This window comes from Scomber japonicus, chromosome 11 (genome assembly GCF_027409825.1).
Source record: "Scomber japonicus isolate fScoJap1 chromosome 11, fScoJap1.pri, whole genome shotgun sequence".
Taxonomy (NCBI): Eukaryota; Metazoa; Chordata; class Actinopteri; order Scombriformes; family Scombridae; genus Scomber; species Scomber japonicus.
In genome coordinates, this window is record NC_070588.1 from 32,965,573 (window position 1) to 32,980,602 (window position 15,030).

The window sequence follows — 15,030 nt, forward strand, 5'->3', positions numbered from 1 at the left end:
ATTCTACAACACTTTAATTTACAGAGGGGACGTGTGAAGGATTACAGTAATATCCAGCAGCCACAGTCTGATCTCTGGATGCTTCTGTATGAAACTACTAAACAAGCAGATGCTCCCATTAACACACCAGCACACACACCATCACACTGTGTGTAGACTGAGATCATGATATTCATCTCAGGAAGGGTTGGTGGATGTTCTGCAGCTTCTGCTTCAGTCCTGCATCCACTGTCTGTGTTTTCTCTATGTGATTGGGACAATTCTGAAAAGTACACTGAAATCATATTTGATTTAATCATGCAAGTTAGTAAGCTCACTTTAGCTGAAAATGTGTTTTGCTGCTGCTGTTGTTGTTGTTAACTGCTATGATGGTCAAACCAGGGATAAGTACAGGAGGAGGAGGAGGAGGAGGAGGAGGAGGAGGAGGAGGAGGAAAGCCAGAGGCACTTGAGAGAAAGCTCATGAAGGAAGCAGAGAGAGACAGAGGAGAGGAGATCACAGGAGAGCAGAGACTGAGCAGAGAGGCTCTTCTCTCTGCTCGAGACATTTAATTGAAAAATAAAAAATACTGAATGAATGAATCATGACAAAATAATTGTTAAATATATTGCTTAGTGCATTTACAGTTGTCTACATCTAATTACCACATAAATAAAGAACATAAGAAATTGAATCCTCCTTTACATTCAGATTGGGACCACGCACTGAAAGATCACACTGACACAAATACAGAAATAAAGGCATGAAGAAATGTAGAAATAAATAAATAGGTGAATGAATGAATGAATAAATGTAAAATTAGAAATAGAGAAGTATCTTAAAGTTGATGGATGGGAATGTAGAAATAAAATTAGATTGACATTGATTTAATTATGTCTATTACCAAAATGGATGATATATATATATATATATATATTCATGCATTAAATTGTTTATGCTTCAGTCATTTTTTGTTTTCTATTGTGTTAAACTGTATTAAAATACTGAATGTAAAATCCTATCCTATCCTATTTCTTACAAACTTACATTCAGAGTAACCGTTCGTACAGAATCTGCACGTTTGTTTAAAATGTGAATAAATAAACAAAAAATGAAAACCTGTTGTTTTATTGTGACAAACCACCGCCATCTATTGAGGTATTACGCCATCTAGAGGCTGCACGTCTACCTTACATCTCAGACGTTTCTTCCTTTTTTTTTATTGGCTACTTTATTTACAAAATGTAACTTACAACAGGTTACCCAAGGCAATGTAAAGACATGAAAAATAAAACATGAACAGACTAAATAAAATTAAAATTAAAATTAAACAAAGTTGTAGTTTTCAGTGCGGTTTTGTGTGTAGGACATGATGACAGCAATGTTGGGTTTCTGTTTTGCAAATGTGCAGGTGTCAGTAGGTAGTGGTGGACAGTAACAAAGTAAATTTACTTGAGTACTGTACTTAAGTACAGTTTTTGAGTATCTGTACTTTACTTGAGTATTATTTTTGGGGGATACTTTTACTTTCACTCCACTACATTTGAAGGACAAATATTGTACTTTTTACTCCACTACATTTCTATTGATGCTCTCGTTACTCGCTACTTTTGAGCTCACGTCAGATTTTTTTTATTTTTTTTGCAAAATTCTGAGAAAATAAACTGTTTCTGCTGATTGGCGTATGGTTTGTCTTTGTCGTATTGCCATACCTGTACTACGTCATGCCATATGAAGAAATGGAGGAACAAACTGGAGAAACTCCCACTGAGCACCCGTGGCCTTATCTCAAACCCATGTTTGAGATTTTTGTCACAAAAACTGATTTGTTTCAGTTTTTGTTTGTTGAGCTTACCTCGAACAAATTATATCACAGCCTACAAAAACTCGTCTTCCAACCTGAAAAAGTATGTCGTGGTAAAGTAGCTGCTAACGTTAGCTAGCTTAATGTTTGTTAAATTGCAGATGAACATTTTAAACATAATTGTATGTGCTTTAGTATCATAGTTGCCATTTTTAAACGGTTTAAACATATGGCAACTGTTGCAGTGCAGTTGAATGATTAAGTTGACTTTCTGTTCATGTTTTTTATACAATTCATATCAAAGAGTCCAAGGTAGGGGTTAGGTGTGTTGAAATGTAACTGTGTTCTGAGGCTTCTTGACTTTATGTATTTATTTTTGAGCTATAAACATGTCTGAAGCAGAATCACATCAGTGTATTGTATAATGACAATAAAACTACTTGTTTTTTAAATACTTTTACTTAAGTAATTGTTTAAGCAAATACTTTAGTACTTTTACACAAGTAATATTTTGACTAAGCTACTTTTACTTGTATTGGAGTAATATTTGACAATGAGTATCTGTACCTTTACTCAAGTAGTGAAGTTGTGTACTCTGTCCACCTCTGTCAGTAGGTAAGTGTTAGCGTTACACATTACACACAATACTGAATAAACTGGATAACACTTGTGCAATATTTTAAAGATACCTCACACACCTTATTTGAGACAAGCAAACAAAAAAGTATACCATTCCATTATCAAGCAATTTCTTTAAAACAATGATTTCCATTTGAAATGTATCTTGATTATTCCAGATGTATTTCTGAGGGGGGAAATATGTTTATATACCAAAGACCAGCGTGAGATTAACTGCTTATGAAAACGTTCCACAGGAAGCTTTTCTAGATTGTAAATACATGTTAATAAATAAAGACCCTCCTCTGAGGGCCTGTAATACACTTTGTTAAATACAGTTGAAGTTCAGTTTCATTACGTCTGCGACGTAAGCTGTGTAGGGGAGGTTTCCGTTACGTCATCGCGTTTACTTTGACGTTGTTGGACTTTGCTCTGGTCTGCACCGGCGGGGAAGTTAGCTGTGACTCTAGCAACACATTACTGAGCTTTGTTAAGGTATGTCCTGAAGACTTATCCATTTCATTTATTACCCACAACGTATACATTATTTTAACTTCAAGCAGGCACCCACAAACTGCAGCTAACGATAAATAACAGTTACATGAGCTAATTTATTATATATATATCCCTGCACGCCCCTGACGTGGGACACTGTGCACCAAACTCCATTTAAAATCTGACCGTTTTTATATTTCCTTTGGCCATATGCTAAATACAACTTTGGCTTTACACATACAACATATTTAAAGTTTGGAATAACGTTTTTGGCAATTCGGCATACGAATGATGATTCCATTTGCATTGACAGGGGATTTAGTACGTGCTTCACTGTGGTCGCAGCACTCATGTTAATGTTTAAGTTACCGTTACTCTAATAGAGGAGTTGTACAGTGAAACTGGGAGGGTCTTAAGATAGTAGGTAGGAGTGTCGATAAGGTCAGATTAAATAGGAAGTGTAAAGTGTGAGTTATTAAAGTCGTACTTTATGAACCGTGTAGAAACCTTGCATTTACCATCTGTCTATATACAGTAATATTGTGTCTACGTTGCATTTTTAAGTCAATTAACATTTTATCCAATAATAGTAAAACAATCTTATCTTATATAGTAACCTTGGGTCGGTTAACGACAGGTCACTGTTCATTAACCACAGAGCTGATTGATAACAGTGTTTATTTCCTGTTAGTTAATAATGACTGCTGGTTAGTATGTACAGAAGCATTGCATTCATTTAAAAAATAAATAAATAAAAACAGTTAATCTGTTTTATAGATTGTTTATTATAGTGAAGTTATTATATATTATATATTATTTGTAGGTTATTATTCAATGGTTTTACAGGTCCGTCCCCAAAATGATCAAAACACTCAAAACAACATCCATGCATTGTTGCTGCAGTACTACCTTAGCCCTCAAAATAACAGACATGTGCTTAATATACTCATATCTAATTGTGTCGGCACATTTGTTTGTTTTAATAGAAGTTTACAAATTCGCCTCTGACAAAAAATAACATAGCATTTTTTGAGTTTATCATCTGTATTTTAAAAATTGTGAAAACACATTGTGCGTCTTTTTAAAGTGTTTGTCATAAGATAAGTAACTGTAAACTACATAAAATCAGTAGAGACAGCATCCATTCATACAGTGTGAGTTTCAGTAGTGATGCCTGCAGTGTGTCATCCTCACTGTGCTGCTCTTCTTCTACAGATCATCATGGCTCTCACACAAGTGTCCTCAAACAAGTGTGCAGGTGGATTCCAGAAGGTTTTTGAACATGACAGGTAAGATCTTGGCTTAACCTTTTTGAGTATGTGGGTTTAACTTCAGCACATTGAACAGATTTTAACAGTTAAGAGTGTTGGGATGTTTGGAAAAGAAGCTACAGACTCACACATGTGTATGTGTTTGTGTTTCCTCCGTGTAGCTCTGAGCTGAAGTGTAAGATGAAGTTTGCAGTCTACCTGCCTCCCAAGGCTGAGACCGACAAATGTCCCGTCATGTACTGGCTCTCTGGTGAGTGTCAGAGCTGCACATTCACAGGTGTATGAGAGAGTGCATGAATTAGAGGAAGGAAGAAGTTATTCTCAACTCACAGATTCAAATTCTGTTCTTAAGGATAAAAATTGTCTAATTCAACTACTTAACTCTGCAAATCTCATGAAAACTAACAATGTGTTAGTTCATATGTCAGTATTCACAATAAAATACTATATACAATAAATAATCTCCATGTAAAATAATGTGAAATTATATAAATCTACAATATACAACAGTAAGGACAGCCTCAACCTTATTAGTGGGAGTGGGAGCTACTGGGACCTGTGGTGTTGTACAGTCTGATGGCTGACGGTATGAAAGAGCCCCCCAAAAACTTGGAGCATGTAAGCACGTGAGGGGGTTGCATCATCCTGAGTTGTCCTCTCCTCAGTGTTTAAGCAGCACAGACTCATCAGGTCATCATCAGCTGTTCTGTCTGCTGATGTTCACTGTGTGTTTCTCTGCAGGTCTCACCTGCACAGAGCAGAACTTCATCACCAAGGCTGGCGCTCAGCTCGCTGCTGCAGAGCACGGCATCATCATCATCGCTCCAGACACCAGCCCACGTATGAACACACACACACACACGAAATGGCACTCAGTAAAATATTGAACTGTTCAGGCAGGTGAAAAGCCCTCCCCGCGAGTTACTGTCCAAGAGTGCTGTCAACCTTCCTTTTCTATCCCATTCAAATTTCATTCCTTATTTTTTTTTAAATTCGAATAATATTTAAAAAGGAGATATGAGTTCTCCAGGAAACTGGTTGGATAAGAGCGGCAAGGTAGGGATAATGTGTCCCGGTAAGAGAACACAGAGACGGTCAGATAGATGTATCCTTCATTTATTTAGCTGTGGTCTGCAACAATAATACAAACAAATAAACAATCATTTACTGTCATATAAACAGTAAACTAGCTTAACACTGTACTAGCTTAATATTAGTTGTACAAACAATAATGTAATAATCATTAAACATCACCTAATAATCACACTCACCACTTCTCATTTACACACAGCAGGAAAACAGGAAAATGATGTGAAGGAAAACCGTCTGCTCTTGACCGCATGGAAGAAAGGAAAACACTAAGGGAGCAGAAGCATGCACCCAGGTGGTGCATTCAGGAATGTCAGTAAAACTGAGACACATTCGATAACGTGGGACAAATAAGTTCTCCATACAAACACGCTATAAACAACTAAATCTCTCTTGAACAATGTGGGCTTTTCGAACAAATTTTTCAAATTTTTAATGTTAAAATGTAGCCTATTATTATTATCTATTACTATGTAGGTTACCTATACAGTGTAGGGCATGGGGTTGTTATACGTTTTGGCCAGTAGAGGGTGTTCCGATATAACCAATAAACATTTTATACCAAAAGTCAGGTGATATTTTTCTTACTAAGTAAATAATAATTAAGCTCATGCACGAAATGAATCACGTTAAATTGTGAATTTTAATGAGCATTTTGAACAACACAGTCATCTCATTTTTCCTCCCAGCTTCCAACAATGAATTAAGCAAAGACTGCATAATTTACACAGCTTATCTGTTCACATGCGCTTTGTTGGCAACTTTGCCCAAAAACAAAAACTTCCCCACACATCCCTGGCTTCTTATCCTTCACATTTGAAAGATATCTTCTCAGAGTAGTAAACCTATTAAAACTTGGTGAAATAATTGCATATGAAAATAACTCAAAGTGCGCCACTTATGGCGGTAGTAGTAACAGTATAATAATAGGCTTTAACATTTCAAACATCACAAACAAGCTTTTTATTTCTAAAGCCAAAAACACCAGGTGATCCACGTTTCCAGGGTCTAGTGTAGAGCGTTTTTTATTTACTATCATCCCAGCCGTGGAAAAAACCCTTTCTGCTCTAACTGAGGTCCCGGGGGATGCTCAAGTAGTGCCGTGCCAGCTGGGCAAGATGGGGGTACTTGGCTCTTGACATCTTCCACCACGACAATGGGTTGCTGTCGATGGGTATTGGGGTCTCAGTCTCGTACAACTGCATTTCTTTCAGTAGCACAGTTCCAATATCCAAAGTACCAACTGGGCCAGCATTTTGGCGATAAACATCCCCCAAAAGGGACCTCATAGCACTGAGAGCGGTTTTCTCTGAGTGCTGTGTCTCCGTAGCTGTGCCTGCTCCCTCTTCATCCTCCACATGCTCTTCATCCTCCGCAATCAAACTCATCTCATCTTAGTTTAGCACGTTAGTATGTTGACATTTACTAAATACTAGTACACTTGATGATGGTGATGTCATTAGTATTGCAGGTATTTGGTCATAAAGTATCAAATAGATTCAAATATTGACTTGATGGTGACACTAGATGAAAGCTTAAAGGATCACCAAATTTCATGACAGACTGCCTGACAGTTGAGATGTTTGAGTGTGGTGCAGAGAGGTGAACTACAGTGTCTCAGAGCTCACAGCCGTCCTTAACAACTCATTAAAAAGGTTCTCTCTTCAACACTATTTACTGTGTGACTCATTAAAGAAGAGTTCAGGCTCATATGCTTCCAGGTTAGTGTGTCATTTTGAGCCAATTTGAATGTGATTTAAACTCTTATTTCTCATCATGCCTCAGGTGGCTGTAACATTGAAGGGGAGGATGAGAGCTGGGATTTTGGCACTGGGGCTGGTTTCTATGTCAATGCTACCCAGGAGCCCTGGAAGACCAACTACCGCATGTACGCCTACGTCACTGAGGAGGTAAGATTCATTCATTTAAAGACAACTCAACACTGTATATTACTGTCAGCTGATCAGTAACCCCCTCCCCCCTCTTCAGCTCCCCAAACTGATCAACGCTAACTTCCCCACCGACCCAGACAGGATGTCCATCAGCGGTCACTCCATGGGGGGCCATGGGGCGCTCATCTGTGCCCTGAAGAACCCTGGGAAATACAAGGTACTGCATGATACGTCTTATCCCACACAGTTGTCTGTGGAGGTATCAGGTTCCCTTGTTGATGCAGATGATTTTGCTGATGTTACTGACAGCAGTGACTTTAAAACAGTTGAGCTTTAAATGAGCTGCAGTGTAACTGTGTTTCTTAGCTTCCTCCTTGTCTTCACCTCTCTAACCTCAGGTCATATTGTGTGGGGCTTTCATAAAGGAAATGTATCAGTGTTTATTATGAGCAGTGTTGGGGAACGTCACTTTTAAAAGTAACTAATTACATGACAAAGTTACTGCCATTAAAAAGTAACTAGTTCCATTCCAGCATTACCTTGTGAGAACAGTAACTGGTTATTGTTTTAGTCCAGACCTCCTTTAAATAGAATGAGTGTACTATCATCACACAGCCAAGTCTGACCCATCATCTGTCAATCTTTACACTAATAGCAGGAATGATACACACAATGTTCTATTTACAGTCTTTATTGGACTAAAGTGGCTTCTCAAACATAAGCTCACATACACGTTATAAACTACATCCAGGCTTTTAAACACATCTACATCACTGCTACACACCAACACACACACTTACATGTTACTGGAATGTTCCTGCTCGTATTTCCTCCCACTCATTCTAAATAATGTGAATATTTCCTCTAATTGAATGTTGTCCCTTCTGAGCTGCCGTACACGTGTGCAGTGATATAACAGTAGCATGTAGCAGCTGCCTGCCTGACAAAAAAATAGTAAAGGTGGTGGTCATGGTGGAGTAATGTAGTACTCTAACGTGTTACTTAGTAACCCATTACCTCCAACACTGATTATGAATATAAGGAGATCCCTAATGTTAATTAAAAGCAGATGATATAAACCCAGTGTGCAGCACAGACAGGAGTTAGATCCATGACTCTATTGTTATGGATAGGTTTGGGCTTTTTATTCTTTCCTTTCAGTCCTATTGTTTGTGCAGAGCTGATTGGTAAACCTGAGAGACTGCAGCTATGCGGGTTATTGGTTGTCTGCTGTGAGACGTCACTTCCTGCCCATTTGTTTGGCGGGAGTGATAATTGATCATTTGGCCACAACAGCTGATGGGCAGTGATCATGGCATGGTCTTCAGCTTAGACATGGTGACAGAGTCCTACAGAAGGGCAGCTACATTGTAGCGTACCCAATGCAGGTGTGGACTGAACAGCTGCTAAGTCCAGAAACATGAGCAGACTGACAGAACTCCAGGTGGAAAGCCTTCACACAGCTGACTCCATTCATCTCTCTCTCTCCACTACACCAACTACAACTGAACTGTATCTACAGTGACGGGGGCTGGCAGCTCACAGGAGCTGGGCTTTGGGCTCTTTGGACCACTGAGGGTAGACGTCCTCGTGGTCATGGCAACACACTGCTTATACAGTCTTACAGTAGTGTGTTATGAGCCTTGCAGACCTTGCAGATACAAACATGTAATCTATATTTGCAGTATTGTTCATATTGTACTTTTAAGATGAAACTTTATTTCTCCACACAGTTTGTTTCATTGACAGTTGCAGATGTTGAGTTGTCTTGAGTCAACATCTGCAAAGTCAACTTCTCTTTCAAATATCTTCATTTTCTCTCCAGCATTCTTTGCTAATCTTAGTTCTAAAAATGTCAGTTTTATTTTTACAACTCTGCTTGCTGCATTAGTTTTGACAATGAACAATAAATGCAATCAATCAATCAATCTTTATTTATATAGCGCCAAATCACAACAAAAGTCATTCCTTGTTTGGTCTTGTGCTTTTTTTGATACTATCATTAGTTATTTTTCATCAGTGAAATGAATAATATGTGGAACATCACTGTCACTGCTCTGCTCATCCTTCCTTCAGTAACAAGCAGCAGTTGTCAGTTAGAATAAAACATTCTGTGCTCTGCAGTCTGTGTGCTTCCTCTGAACAAGCAGCCATAATAACACTCATTTCAAACCACTTCCTTCAATACAGCCAATCAACTTCAACTCCATCTCTCTTCACCTTCTGTCAGTAGAAAGTGTGGTTGTGCTGACTCAGCAGCTCTATGATGACGATGGTGTGTGTGTGTGTGTGTGTGTGTGTGTGTGTGTGTGTGTGTGTGTGTGTGTGTGTGTGTGTGTGTGTGTGTGTGTGTGTGTGTGTGTGTGTGTGTGTGTTCTGCAGGCTGTGTCTGCGTTTGCCCCCATCTGTAACCCCATCCAGTGTCCCTGGGGACAGAAGGCCTTCTCAGGATACTTGGGCTCTGACAGGTCCACATGGGAGGTAAGAGTCCCTCAGACTGCTCATGATGATGATGATGATGATGATGATGATGATGTGGAACGTGGCAGCAGGATGAATCCACATCGCTGCACTTTGATTCAAGTTGAGATGAGTGAAATCAGAAATCCAGCAGTTTGTACACATCACTTCCTCACTGAGAAGAACCTTCACAGTAAAATGACCTGTTATTAGAATATTATTGTGTGAACTGTGGCTCAGTCTGCACATTGGTTTTGTCTCCTGTGATATTTATTTTTTGTTGAATCATCAGAAACTAACTAAACTAAAGTTGATCCTTACATACTGTTCATATTCTGACTCATAATTAGTCTCATTCTAGTCTGTGCGACCACTCGAAGTGCTTTACATCACGTCATTCACCCATTCACACACATTCATACACTGATGACAGGGTGCCAACCTGCTCATCAGGGGAATTTAACCATTCATACACTGTTGGCGCAGAAACGGGAGCAATTGTGGGGTTAAGTGTCTTGCCCAAGGACACAATGTCATGTGGACTGGAGGAGCAGGGAATCGAACCACCAATCTTCCAATTGAAGGACGGCTGCTCTACCTCCGGAGCCACAGCCGCCCCGTACACCAATTCACATTCATCAATTCACCATCATTCATTAATACATGTTTGATTCATCTTATGGAAAAAAAGAACATTCACCATCACTGTTTTATTGTCCAGCAGAACATTTTATAGAATAAGATGAATACAATATGTTTGAATGCTGATTTTTGGATTATTTGTGAAACTTGTAGATTTGCATATAGAAAATATGAATCAGATGCACAAAGATAAAATATAAAGATGCATTTTATTTCAATGATTTTAAATTGTGGGGCACATTAGGAAAAAGTCCAGCTAAAAGAAAAATGTTATATTGTTTTTACAGCTCTCACATGTAAACATGGATCAAATTTGACCCTGAACAGTATTTAAGGGTACATTGAGTCACATTTTGGTTTTGATCATTTTAGTCCAAATAGTTAGAAACATTTTGTTTAGCTATCAATAATCAGCAATGTGAGAACAAAGCACAGTGTGACGAACGTAAATGGTCAAACACTCTGGTAGTTAATGCTTTGTCAGCAGTTCTCACTATTTAACATAGTTCCAGTGACAGCTGCAGCCAGATGTGTCTGTTACATGTTACATATTACTGCTGAAACATGACAAGCTGGACAATACAACCAGACCTGTCTCCATGGTTACACACATGAACTTTCACAACCAGATCACCACCAGAGTCTCATCAGTGGCTCCTGTCTGCCTACTGCATTTATAGACAGGGATGAAGTGTGTGTGTGTGTGTGTGTGTGTGTGTGTGTGTGTGTGTGTGTGTGTGTGTGTGTGTGTGTGTGTGTGTGTGTGTGTGTGTGTGTGTGTGTGTGTGTGTGTGTGTGTGTGTGTGTGTGTGTGTGTGTGTGTGTGTGTGTAGAAGCAGCAGGTAGTGAAGTTTATAGGCAGTTAATAGGAAATAAAATGTGTAAAACTGTCAAACTGAGGAGCACATCTAAACTTGTTAGAAACTTGTTGTAAAAGGATGACATCACTTCCTGCTGGTCTCTTTCAGGCATACGATGCCACCGTGCTGGCGGCAGCGTACTCCGGTCCTCAGCTGGACATCCTCATTGATCAGGGCCGTGATGACCAGTTCCTGTCAGCCAGCCAGCTGCTGCCTGACAACCTGATCGCCGTCTGCTCCGAGAAGAAAATCCCTGTCGTCTTCAGACTGCAGCCGGTCAGTTCCTGTACTCTGTCAAAATTAAAGCAGCCATAGCTCTCACAGTAGCTGCCAAAATAAAAGCTCTGGTGTTCCTCATCAGTTGAGTGAAATGTTTCCTCCATCCTGACTGCATCATGTTAACTGCTCTGTGATCTGTTGATATGTGGAATGAATAGTTTTTTTAATATGAATAAAATATGAATAATCTGTCTGTGTGTGTGTGTGTGTGTGTGTGTGTGTGTGTGTGTGTGTGTGTGTGTGTGTGTGTGTGTGTGTGCGTGTGCGTGTGCGTGTGCGTGCGTGCGTGTCAAACTGCAGCTGTGGGAAGTGTCAGGTTTTTACTGTATTTTGTGTGTAAATGGTCTCTGAGCTGGACACACAGTGCCACCATGTGGTCACACACAGGATCTGATCAGCTGTTTGTCTGCTTTGGTTTAATGTCTGTTTATGAACTGAAGAGCTCAGATTAACATCCAGCTGCAGGTTATGCAGTGACAGAGGTTTGAATCCAGATAGTTTAAAAGACAGCTTGACAGTTTTCAGATATCTTTCTCATATACACATTTATATATATATATATATATATATATATATATATATATATATGATATAGAGAGAGATTCTTTAGCTCTCTGAATGAGTTAACTCATAATGAGTATCTTCCAGTTACTGTTTCTCTCGTAGTGTTTTCTAGTCAGAAAGGTTAGCACACAAAGAAGCTAGCTAAATGTTTAAAGCATCATGTTAAGTTAAGGATGATTTTTTTTTTTTTAACATAGAATGTGAACTGGAGAACTGTGAGATTTGAGATTTTGTCCCTCATCACTTGTTCTTGATCTGTGTGGACATATCAGTATATCAGGCATCAGTATTGTAGAAATGAAAACTGAAGTGTATTTGGATGAAGATGGAAAAATATCTTCATGGTAACTTATTAGTTTGCCCATAAATAAATGTATACATGACTGTAGACTGTATAGTAGCTGTAGGTTTAACTATTCAACTTGTGCAGCTGTGCCTGATACATTTCTGTCATGGACACTAGAGAAAACAGATGTGGACAGAAACATGTTGTAAATATGAATCCATCCTGCATCCTGTTATTGAGCAAACATCCTGAATCACTGCAGATGTTTCATATTCAGAGAGTTCTGTTGTTTTGTCTGACCAACAGTCACATTAAACACACACTCAGCAAATCCTCAGTAAGAGAAACTGGAAAATGTTCATCAGTTATTCATTTAGTTGATTCATGTTCAGTCTTCATTAGTAGAGGATCAGTGTGTTGAGTGTTTGCTGTTGTTCTCTGATCTTGTTGTTGTTTGGTGCTTGCAGGGTTACGACCACAGCTACTTCTTCATCTACTCCTTCATGAACGACCACATCAAGCATCATGCCAAGTACCTCAATGCCTGAACCCCCCCCCCCACAGAGCACGCTCCTGTCCTGTTCACTGTCACCTCACATCTGTTCCTTCAGTCTAAACAGCACTTAGTGTTTGAAGTATCTGTATGATGGTTCAGTGGACAGTGTTCAGATGATCATCATGTGGATTTTGATAAGTTGTCAGTGATCAGTGTCAGCTGTAATGTTCACAATAAAAGCATTCATTATTCATGTTGCTGTTTGTTTTCATTGCTGCTGTGTTAATCATTCTCTGACTTTTGGAAATGAGCTCATTAGCTATGTTACAGAGAGATGGATGATGAGAAAACTTCAGATTTCATTATCTAGCTTGACTTAAGATGAAGCTAGATAGAAATGGTCTGACTGTCCTACAGTAACAATCCACCAACCAGCAGCTCTAAACATTAACATCACATTTGATTTGTTTAATTTGTATAAAAATCTGATGTTTTAAATGAGTTGTGTGCATTGAACAGTGACACATGATGAATTGGCTCCAGTGCGACGTTCTGTGGACTCAGGATGGCTTATGGCATCGGCGCTTGTATATCTTGAAGGGTGTACTGCAGGAGTTTGTGATTTGGAGCTGTTTCCATGAGCTATTTGGCCCTAACCACAGAACCCTGGGGAGGCACAGGGCTCTGCGGAGGCATGAGGCTCAGTGGTGAGCACTGTTGCCTCACAGCAAACAGGTCTTGGGTTAGATAGCTGGCTAGGACAAGGCCTTTCTGTGTGGAGTTTGCATGATTTCCTCTGGGTACTCCAGGTTCCTCTCTTTGTCAAAAAATGTGTATGTTAGGTTAATTCTCCTGTCAGTGACCTTGACCAAGGCACTAACATAGAACTGGAGTTGCACAATGGCTGCCCCCTGCTCCTAATACATAGGATGGGTTAAATACAGAGACTGAATTTCAGTGTAAAACTATATTTTTGACAAGTAAGGTACCTTTTACAAAATAACCACAGTAAAGCTATGTCTACATGTTATGTTAGAAGTTAAGTCTGTTCTCTGTGTGCATTGGGCTCTACCAGATTTGTGCTAATTCACAATTATTTTTGTGATGTTAATGAAAGGAATCTCAAAGGGCAGCTGAAGCAGGGAGACTTTTTTTCTGCTATTTATGAATGCTGTGATTCTGCTGGCTTCTTCAGAACTTTCCTGCCACTTGAGGTAGTAATCTAAAACCATCCTATAGCATGCATTATACGGTAGCAGTCAAAAGTTTGGACACACTTTGGATACACTTTCTCATTCCAGAGAATGATAAGATGTCTCCAAGCTTTTGATTAGTACTACAAAACACACACTGGGTTGGTTTTACATTCGTGCCTCAAGTGGCAGAAATGAAAGTTAGAGACCTGTCTGAGGCCGGCCATGGATTGCTTCCTTTATGTTAAGTTGAGAATAAAGTACATTCATAGAGAAAAAATAAATCGTGTACTCGTCACGGCAGTAGCCCCGTGGCACTCAAAATTTCCCTGGAATTTTCTAGTTAATTATTATGATTTATTGATTTATTAATTGGCTAATCAAACAACCAATTAAGTAAAAATATTTTTCTTCTTACGAAGGTGGTGCCCCTGATTACGATAGCTAATTTTAATATCTTTTAATATCCATAATTCGTTACACTGTCAACAGAACTCACGTGCACAATACAGACAGAAACATAGTCATAGTCCTGCTTCATCAGGTGGCAGTCAATGATATACAGGTGCATCTCAATAAATTAGAATATTGTGGAAAAGTTAATTAATTTCAGTAATTCGGTTTAAAAAGTGAAACTCATATAGATTCATCACACACAAAGTGAAATATTTCAAGCCTTTATTTGTTTTAATCTTGATGATTATAGCTTATAGCTAATGAAAACCCAAAATTCAGTGTCTTAGAAAATTAGAATATTGTGAAAAAGTTCAATAATGTAGAATCAAAGTGTCACATTCTAATCAGCTTATTAGCTCAAAACACCTGCAAAGGTTTCCTGAGCCTTTAGATGATCTCTCAGTCTGGTTCAGTGGGCTTCACAATCATAGGGAAGACTGCTGACTTGACAGTTGTCCAGAAGACAGTCATTGAGACCCTCCACAAGGAGGGTAAGCCTCAAAAAGTCATTGCTAAGGACGCTGGTGGTTCACAGAGTGATGTATCCAAGAATATTCATAGAAAGTTGAGTGGAAGGAAAAAGTGTGGTAGGAAAAGGTGCACAAACAACGGGGATAACCGCAGTCTTGAGAGGATTGTCAAGCAA

The 15,030-nt window shown here is 39.0% G+C and overlaps 1 protein-coding gene across 1 annotated transcript; it reads left to right on the forward strand.

The window, feature by feature from the left end:
- The first annotated feature begins 2,812 nt into the window (after positions 1–2,812).
- Positions 2,813–12,986, forward strand: esd (esterase D/formylglutathione hydrolase). The gene is made up of 9 exons (XM_053328078.1): positions 2,813–2,896; positions 4,112–4,185; positions 4,329–4,417; positions 4,909–5,007; positions 7,042–7,166; positions 7,246–7,365; positions 9,531–9,629; positions 11,219–11,386; positions 12,707–12,986. The coding sequence occupies exons 2-9, from the start codon at positions 4,118–4,120 to the stop codon at positions 12,785–12,787; spliced, it is 849 nt and encodes a 282-aa protein (XP_053184053.1). The 5' UTR covers positions 2,813–2,896; positions 4,112–4,117; the 3' UTR covers positions 12,788–12,986.
- The last annotated feature ends 2,044 nt before the right edge of the window (positions 12,987–15,030 follow it).

Excerpts from the sequence above, each read along its gene's own strand:
- esd (XM_053328078.1), top strand. The coding sequence starts at position 4,118 with ATGGCTCTCACACAAGTGTCCTCAAACAAGTGTGCAGGTGGATTCCAG. Across the intron at positions 7,167-7,245 it reads ACGCCTACGTCACTGAGGAG|CTCCCCAAACTGATCAACGC; the intron begins GTAAGATTCATT and ends CCCCCTCTTCAG. Across the intron at positions 9,630-11,218 it reads CTGACAGGTCCACATGGGAG|GCATACGATGCCACCGTGCT; the intron begins GTAAGAGTCCCT and ends GGTCTCTTTCAG.